This window comes from Haliotis rubra, unplaced genomic scaffold (genome assembly GCF_003918875.1).
Source record: "Haliotis rubra isolate DU_JTF1 unplaced genomic scaffold, ASM391887v1 Scf1821, whole genome shotgun sequence".
Classification (NCBI taxonomy): Eukaryota; Metazoa; Mollusca; class Gastropoda; order Lepetellida; family Haliotidae; genus Haliotis; species Haliotis rubra.
Window position 1 is genome coordinate 74,218 of NW_025765805.1, and position 9,611 is coordinate 83,828.

The 9,611-nt window shown below is 39.6% G+C and overlaps 1 protein-coding gene across 1 annotated transcript; it reads left to right on the forward strand.

The window, feature by feature from the left end:
* The first annotated feature begins 532 nt into the window (after window positions 1-532).
* On the forward strand, window positions 533-4,147 carry LOC124273633 (tripartite motif-containing protein 42-like). Its single transcript, XM_046708908.1, has 3 exons — window positions 533-843; window positions 1,304-2,112; window positions 2,342-4,147. The coding sequence occupies exons 1-3, from the start codon at window positions 552-554 to the stop codon at window positions 2,918-2,920; spliced, it is 1,680 nt and encodes a 559-aa protein (XP_046564864.1). The 5' UTR covers window positions 533-551; the 3' UTR covers window positions 2,921-4,147.
* The last annotated feature ends 5,464 nt before the right edge of the window (window positions 4,148-9,611 follow it).

Here is a 9,611-nt window from a genome sequence, read left to right on the forward strand (position 1 = left end):
AGTTGTCAAAACTGAGAATAACATAGTGTACATGAATTGCATGTATTAAACTGGTTCAATGACGCTGTGAGGTATTTGATAAGAGTTACTTCCCTTTCATCAGCAGACACGAGCAAACTGCCTGCTCCGATTTACTCGGCATGTATATACTGTTAGAAAACAAGAAGTAAAAAATTACTTTCCTACGTAGCTACACATTCAAAGACACTTAAAAAATACTCATTCCCAGCAAACGAAGTGCACATGTCTATTTCAACAGGAATGCTATTCCGATAGCTCAGGTGGCAGCAAATCACATATGATAATCGGAAAACTGGTGTGTTCTTTTTACAAACAACATCTAAACGTTTTTAAGCACGTAATCGTTTTTTGAAGCAGAACTTTGTGTACATAACGTGTTAGGATGTTACATGGATTTCATTTTACGTCAAGCACAAATCATATATGAAAATAGTTTTTGTTTTATTTACAAAAAGGGGGAGAGATCAATTTCAGTCATTCCACTTCGTCTTCGGTTTTGGGGCCATATGACGTTTTGTCACTCGTTTCAGATGGCTACTGCCAAGAAGCTGACAGAAAACCACCTGACCTGTGACATCTGTACAAAGGTGTTCACAGACCCTGCCACACTTCAGTGCAATCACACATTCTGCAAGTCCTGTCTGCTGAAATACACCAAAACACAGTCTGAAGCAATACAAGCCAAGTCCATCCCATGTCCCTTCTGTAGACAACAGACACAGGCGACCAACCCTGGCAGTCCAGTGAAGGAGTGGGTCAGTCAGCTGAAACCAAGCCACGTCATACAGAGTCTGATGGACGATTTTGGACCAGGGACAGAAGGTGAATGTTTTATTGTATGTTGCACGACCACAACGTGTCTATATGTTCCTTTTGCCATGTAGATAATTTTCTCAATTGTTTTCTGTGACATTTATAATCTGATATACATGAATGTTACCTTAGGCCTAAAGGTGTTTTAGACCTTCATCAAGTAGTCTCAAATCTATAGAGAGTGGATAATGGTGTTGTATTGAAAATAAACAAAGCATAAAAACGGTATGCCTCACTGAAAGATTCTGGTTAGAAAACTGTGCGTGTAAGACACAAGTGAAGTTCATCGTTTTCCAGTTATATTGATGTCTTGATGTCAGCTTGTTGAATAATTACAGACTGCCTTCAGACAGTTGGATTATAACTGAATGTTTATCAACAAACACGTCTAATACCCGTGTAAACAATCAAAACAATATATAAATGCTCATTTCATTACCGTCTAACAAAATATTCTGATTCTATTTAGATCCTGAGACTAGTGAATGCAGTGTCTGCAGGAACCAACAAAAGCAGACTCCAGCAACATCATGGTGCTTCTCTTGTAACTCGTCCTTTTGTGATGGTTGCTTGACTTTGCATGGAGCGATGCCGTTTTCTCTTGATCATGAAGTAGTGGTTTTTTCGGAATCCACCAAATCCAAAACGACACCAAAGCGTCTATTCAAGTGCAAACATCACGCCAGCAAACAGATCGAGCTCTTCTGCAAAGACTGCAAGGTGGCCATATGTACGATATGTTGCAGTATAAATCACAGGAAGTGTGATGACGTTGATACCATTGAGAATATGAATCCTCAAGTCAAAGAACAGCTGATAAAACGGAACCAGGAACTAAACATCAGAATCGGAAACATTAAACATGGCATTTCTGTCAGGAAAAAGCAGGGTGACGACTTCAGATGCAAGATAGAGGAAGCTAAAAGTCAAATCAGAAATACACGAGCTAAATTGGTAAAAATGATTATGGAAAAAGAAAAACAACTTTTACGTGATATTGATCAAACCTCCACTCAATACTTACACCAAATACAAACAGATATAGAATCCAAGGAGATCGAACTTCAGATGTACCAGCAGCAGTATGAGTTCACTGTCAATGCTGTGACGTCCAGCTGTGAGATGAACATGTATGCCGTTTTTGAGTCTGTTTGTGAGACATCTTTAGACAGTAAAGTCACAGGTATCAGACCAGCACCAAGAAGGGTCGTATTTACACACAACATGGAAAAACTAAGAAAATCAGTTGAGGAAATTCATCTTGGCGATGTTAAAATCGTGTGATCGGGAATCTGTCCCTACCTTATATCAAACCATTGACTGTAAGAAAGGGCGTGACATGGCACATCCAGCTGTGAATGATGTGACAGTGCTGGCTGTTGATGGTGTAAAGGTTGTTGTGTTTGTTGATTATAATAACAAAAGACTTAGCACATATTTCACACACGACTTACGTAGTACTAAATACACTCAGCTTTCTAACGGACCTTGGCGAATAACGAAGTGAACTGACTGTCAAGTAGCTGGTAGTGTTCCAGACAGTAAGGAAATAGTTACTGTGACGGTTTACCCACATCCTGTAATACTGTCAACTATCAAAACAAGCAACCCTTACTACAGTCTAGCCTATCTGAGTCCTTCACGGCTGGTGGCAGGTGGAATAGGTAGGACTGATATACTGGACTTGGAAGGGAATGTGCTGAAATCTATCAACACAGGGAAGGTATCTAGCGCCGACTATATCCATGTCACCGGAAATCGGAACCTGATAGTCAGTGGATGGGAAGTTAAATCACTTGTGTCTGTGACCAGTGAAGGAAAAGCTGTTTTCACCTACACTCCCACAGGAGACAGAGCTCTGAAATATCCTCACGGCATCACAACAACCAGCACTGAAGACATCATGTTTGCAGACAAAGGCTCCCACAAGGTGATGCAGCTGACAGAGTCAGGGAAGTTTGTCAAAGACGTTCTCACAGCATGGGATGGTATTGATTCTCCCCGTGGAATATGTTTGGACACAGACGCTTTCTTGTACGTAACTTGTAGGAACCTTTTGAAAGTATTCAGATTTGAAAAACATTGATTTCGTACACTGAAAGTGCTTTAATCTTTGCTGGTCGTTTGGGGATAGAGCCCAACAGAGAAAGTATGTTAAACGATTTCTGTACTGTTACACAATCAGTCACTATGTGACCAAAATGAATGTTTACATTCGCTTGATATAGATACACATCCACATTTGACTGAAAATATTTCAATATTTGATAAGTCGTTTCGGAATTGTCATACACGGAATGTTGCTGCATGTCAGAAATTGAACCAAACGGACACTACTCACGTTTGGTGACATTTGACAAAGAACTCTTCATGGTAACGAAACTATGGGATGTCGGTTCAATTATGTAGTGGCGGACTTTAGGTGGTTAATGAAATACAGTCAAATACCGCTGTCAGAACCTTGATCCCTATCTGTCCCTAAAGTAATGATTTGCGGTTGTGAGGATCATCGGATAACTCGAAGGATTTAGGTAGGTTATTTCAACTTCGACACAAGGGTGTTCAAGTGTAGTTTGATGTTGTCTTTTTTTGCATGCACTTAAATATTTTCTCCTCTGATACAGTCTAAACTTAAACCGATGAAATGTCAAACATATGTTTCATAAACTTATTACAAACAACCACTGAACGTAGGCCTTAAACCCTTTAGTTAAGATTCAAGGTTTCTTTCTTTTTCTCAAATCCTGAGGACAGTTTCTTACTATTTTTTAAATACATGATATTTGTATCAAATATGCGTAGTGGCATCTAACCTTTGTTTAACGATCTTGATTATATCAAGAAGGTATATCACTCATGTATATCACAACTACTTGTTAAGCGTTACTTGTATGAGCGTTGATTTACGCATGAAACGCATTGCTACATGTTAGCAAATATGTACACCGATACAAAGCTACTCACACAGCCAGATGTAGACGTCAGTTTTATAGCGTGGTAAAATGTTTTCATTATTGTACACGAGGGTATTTCTGAAATGGTGACTTGGTGATTTCACGGAAGATTTACGAATGGTTATACACCCTAACCTGTCTTCCTTTTATAACTGGTGCTGCGTCCACGCCCATCCTCCATCTAACACATTCATCTGAGGTGTTAAATGATTGTATTGTATATTATGGTTATAGAAAGCACGAGAGTACACATACAAGGGAGGTAATTCTTCCGTGAATCTATTATTGTATATGTCTATCCAAATGAATATTAATAGTGTTGTCGGTTCTTTTACGTTGACTAAACGATTCCTTTTGGCCATGGAACTACCTATGATTTTTTATTAACTCAAGTCAATGTGTTGGGCGCATATAAGCCTCTTATTGGCCCATGTCGCCCTAAACTATAAAACCAAACCAACTATTATTTTCAAGCCGTAATTGTCTGAAACGTGTTTCCCATTGATTTCAGGTGGTTACACAAGTAACATCGCTTCATCTGTATCACACATCACATCACATCACATTACATCACATCACTGTTATAGCAGGGGCAAGGATATTATTTAATCGTCACAACATGCAACTGAACTCGTTTTCTGTTTGTAAAACTGCGTCCAAGTAAATTAGACGCCACGTGGATTCAATGCTATATTTCCAGAAGTGTCTGAATTTACATTCTAGTATTACGTCATATTGTGCTCCAAAGTACTAACTTGCTTATCTAACATACTGCTTCTTTTTAAAAATCAATTCTCAATAAAACCACTTGCCCACTATACATTATATTAACCGAAGTGCTTATGCATTTCATGTGTGAAGATCGGAGTACGGTGTTAATGTTACATATCGGCATTAACAGAGTTGCGATGTACCCTCAGACTGTTATGAAACCGAAAGACAGCAAAGGCTGTCAAACGAAAAGCTTAAGAAAGAACTATTACACCAGTTCCATTTTCGGTTTAGGATACTGTGTATGTCATTAATACATGAAGCATTATATTTCTGACATATATTTCATTTCCCGGCAGGCGAGGTTCCCGGATATCCAGAGTCCGGATAAGTGAGGTCCCACTGTATTACATATTTAGTAGCGGAAGTACTTATTAGCCAATCACTTTCCTGACACTGAGGTATTAACCTGACTTACATGGAACTATACAGAGACAAATATCATACGCTGTCATTCGACCCGTCAATTTTCCCAACCTATGTCTGAGAAGTGATTCAATCATTCAGATATAATCAGTTCATAAATCTTCTGTCCAGTTTAGGATAATAGTTTAGTTAATATGGCAATGGATAGGAATTCACTTGTGCCAATAGAAATCCTAATGCTGGACATGAATTGTGGTAGACTTTGGAGAACATGTCCGAATTAAACCTATAAGTCTTCTAGAAATCCGTATTTTATAAAGTTGGACAATTATTTTGAATACAGGGTCATTTTAATGTCGTCTCCAGTAGAGGCAAGAATGTTTTTTTCATGTTCATGAAGGTGTTTAAACTGCAGTGAAGAAATAATTGTTGGGGATTGATACGTTATACCCTTGCAGAGGAAATGTGAAGCGAAACTATTTGAGGATACTAGCTGCTGAATTCGAAGAAACGGGTTTCATTCCCCACATGGATAAATTGTGTTAAGCCAATTTTGGTGTCCCCCGCTGTGCTGTTGCTGGGATATTGCTGTTCCTGTGTGTTTGAATGTTGCACTATCAGATACTCCCCTTTATCTGACATGACACAGACATGTCTACATGTATCTTATTCTCCATCTCACATCGTGCATGGTTGATCACAATATCACCAATATCATTTACTCTCAAGAAAGCTAATTCAGACTTGAGATCCCTGCATAATTCTAAAGAAATACAAACTGTGCGTGCTCATAAACATCGAGCAACATTGTCTGTTGATGGTAAATGATATTAATCTACGTAAACTCAGAGCAACATTGTTTATTCCGTGCGAACATTATAGTATACGTATATGTCAAATATAAAGACTCTCAACACGTACTATTTTCCTACACCATGAATATACTTGCGAGTTATGTGATATGTCTCCTTTAGAATTAGCCAATTAATGAAACATCCAGTTAAAGGCACAGTTCGTTCAGTTCATATGTTTATTGACATATACGTCGAGATGGTGTCTATTTTGAACCTGGTTGGAATACTCCTGCAGAGACAACAAAGTATCGCAAAATCTGCTTATTGTACAAAATTATAAACAACCTAACCCCTTCTTAATTGTGTGGACGTTTCACAAATAAGGTTGGTAAAATATCCAGGTGCATATTAAGAAATGCATAAAAATAACACTTATTAGAACATATCATCAACTCTGTCTGTTACCGATTTCAAGAAACTAGCTTCAGAATTTAAACATGAAAATCTTTTCCGTTTTTGACAATGCTTTGTTTACCGACTTAGATATTATATGCATGAAAAGGCGGCCACAGGCGGAATGAGTTGTTCGCTTACAGCATGAGATGTATCCTCCAAGTTCGTCCGAGCGCATTTGATCATGTGCCCGAACCCTGTCACGTGCCGCAAGGCGAGTAACGAGGACGTGAAACGCCTCGAGAGAGAGAGACTGACGCTGTGATATTCAGTGTGTCCATTCCAGGTAATTGACAAGGCATACGGACAAACAACGTTTTCTGAGATTCACAAACTTGAAACTCATAACCAAATAAGCCTAAATACCAGTTGGGCAATGTATTTTGGCTCACATGAACGTGACTCCGAGGTCACAATGATCTGGCAAGGCCAAAGCTGGGACCGGTTATTGATTGATGCTGTAAGGGAGGATACATTGTCTCTGTGTGAAGTACACTAAACGCCAATAGAAACGTTACCCTCCTTCCTTTATGACGGGACCGCCTCCGTGGTGTAGTGGTTAGAGCGTCCGGCCGGAGAGTGGAAGGTCGCGGGTTCGATCCCCGACCGCGTCATACCAAAAGACGTTAAAATATGGTACTTGTTGGTCCCTGCCTGGCGCTCGGCATTAATGGGTACAACAAGGACTGGTCGGCTCGGAGTCAGTATAATGTGTCTGAGTGGGGTATTCATGCTTAACGGTGGCATGGTATCTCAGTGGGCTAGCACTATAAAACCAGCTTCAGTCTGGGCTAGTACAAGCAGCCGCATATACACACACACGCATGCACGTCGTCATATGAGCGAAATATTCTCAAGCACGACGTTAAACCCAATTTCACCTCACCTTTATGACGGAGGTACCTAACTTCGGTTGGCGTTGTGATGCGTGGACGTCCACTTCTTGGTATGTCTACGCGGATCCCAGTCTGTCTGAAGCCCTGAATAAGTCTTATAACCGTGATACGGTGGCATCCGAGGGCTTTTGCAATAACATTGTATGTCGACCTCAGCTGTTAATCGTGGCATATTTCTCGTACTTGTGTATCAGACCATGTCTTCTAGGCTCTCTTTATACCCTTTAGAATCATTCTGCATGTGAAATGGATGTAAATACTGTTTGAATATTGCTGCGTTTTGGCGATTGATATTGCTAAAAATGGAAATAGAAAAATGTTACTTTGCAAGCAAAAATGTTAACAAAGATACTTGTAGATGTTCCTAAACATTTTTTTCACAATATCAAAGACACGTTTTACTTGTTTTCACTAATGCAAATCAGCAGAAAATGTTTTAAAAGACTGAAATCATAGCAATGATTATTTTACAACTTTACACACTCTACAACAGTTGTTTCTTGTTTTAATGGTTGAAAATGGTGACTTTAAATGGTTTATCATTGTCCCAACGCACAATTTTATTTCAACCTTTCTTTTTGACATCAAAATCACTATTATTGGTTTATTTCGGCATGGACGAATATAGGACAATTGAGAATTTTTTTCTTGATTTGCATAAAGCTTACTGTACCTAGTTGTTAAGCTTTCTTGTAAACTAAAACCTTCTAAAATATCTTGCTAGTTTCTTCCGTAATTCATAAAGGAAGGAAGATAACGTTTCTTTTGGCGTCTAGTGTATAGTGTTCGATATGTTCTATTCTTATGTATGTTAGCGCATTTTGTCCTCACAAAATAATCAATCATTCCTCATCTGTTGCTTCGATTTTCAACGACAAGTACAAGCCATTCAGTAGCATCAGTGGTAGTAGAAGCTGAAGTGGTATGGCAGTAGTAGCATATAGTAGTAGTTGTATGTTAGTATTGGTAGTAAAGTAGTGTAAATTGTGGCATTAGTAGTAGAAGCAGAGTAGTAGGAGAGCAGTGGTTGCAAGTGGCATTAGTAGTAGTGGTAGTAGAGTAGTAGGCGAGTAGTAGTGGTTGCTATGCGTGGCATTAGTAGTAGTAGATGGTAGTAGATTGTGTAGATGTATAAACTGTAAAAGTAGTGGCGCGCATTAGTGCAGTGGTAGTAGATGCATAAACTGGGTAAATGTGTAGCATTGGTAGTAGAGTAGGAGAAGTGGCATTAGTAAGTTGTAGTATTGGATGAGCTGTAGTGGTAGTTGTATAAACTGTGTAGATTGGAGCTAGTGAGTGAGTTTAGTTTTACGCCGTATTCAGCTATATCTGGCGGTCTGGAAATAATCGAGTCTGGAGCCGACAATTCAGTGATCAACAGCATGAGCATCGATCTGCGCAAGGGTGTGGTATTGGTAGTAGAAGCAGAGTAGTTGTAGCAAGTAGTAGTAATAATAGTAGTAGTAGGAGAGGAGTGGTTGCACTTAGTATTGGTGAGCGAGTGAGTGAGTTTAGTTTTACGCCGCATTCAGAAATATTCCAGCTATATCTGGCGGTCTGTAAATAATCGAGTCTGGAGCCGACAGTTCAGTGATCAACAGCATGAGCATCGATCTGCGCAAGGGTGTGGTATTGGTAGTAGAAGCAGAGTAGTTGTAGCAAGTAGTAGTAGTAGTAATAGTAGTAGTAGTAGTAGTAGTAGTAGTAGTAGTAGTAGTAGAAGTACTGATAAGTACGTACGATAACACATTTGCTGACATACACGCGCGTCTCTGTCTGTGTGTGTGTGTATGTTTGTGCATACGTACGAATGTTTCTGTGTTTGTGTTGCTGCGTGTATACTAGTAGGTATCAGTGTTACAGAGTATATGCGCATGTCCCTACGCGCGTGTTTGGATTATATGCGTGTGCCTGCAAATTAATCATTCATTCATTATTGGTAGCTCACATAACATGATGCCCCTTCTATGATTCCACACAAAAGTGTGCTATTTTATAAGTCCATGCTGGTTGTATAAGCTAGTTTATACACTGCTGCACATCACTTTCGGATTGGAGAAGGGAAGAATGGGAATACTTACATTTAAGGTATTGCTGCTTTCGGTTCCACGTTTCAGAATGCCCATGTCCTGTCCCAGGAACTCTTTTATGCAAAGCGCTATCTGATCCCCATGTCAACCTAGGGTTAACGTCGTCCTCATTAACATCATTTATCAGTTGATGATGTCAGGGAGATATCATCTACTGCGACCCAGGTTCATGTCTGATGGTATCGTATCTGATTAATGGCCACATCTCGAAATTGACATATGCTGATTAAATACAAAGTGAGCGTGAGACTGAGAGGGTGTGTTATGAAATGCATGCCTGTACATGTACTTGTCAGCAGTTGACGTGGTAACAGCAATACCTCTGTAACAACAACCTGTAGGAAACGGCAAACAAGTGACTGATATTATGAAGAACGCTTGGAACAATCAATGTGGTGACACATCCATACCTCCAAAGCCGATTGTGACCTTGACAACCCACGCTTCTACGTA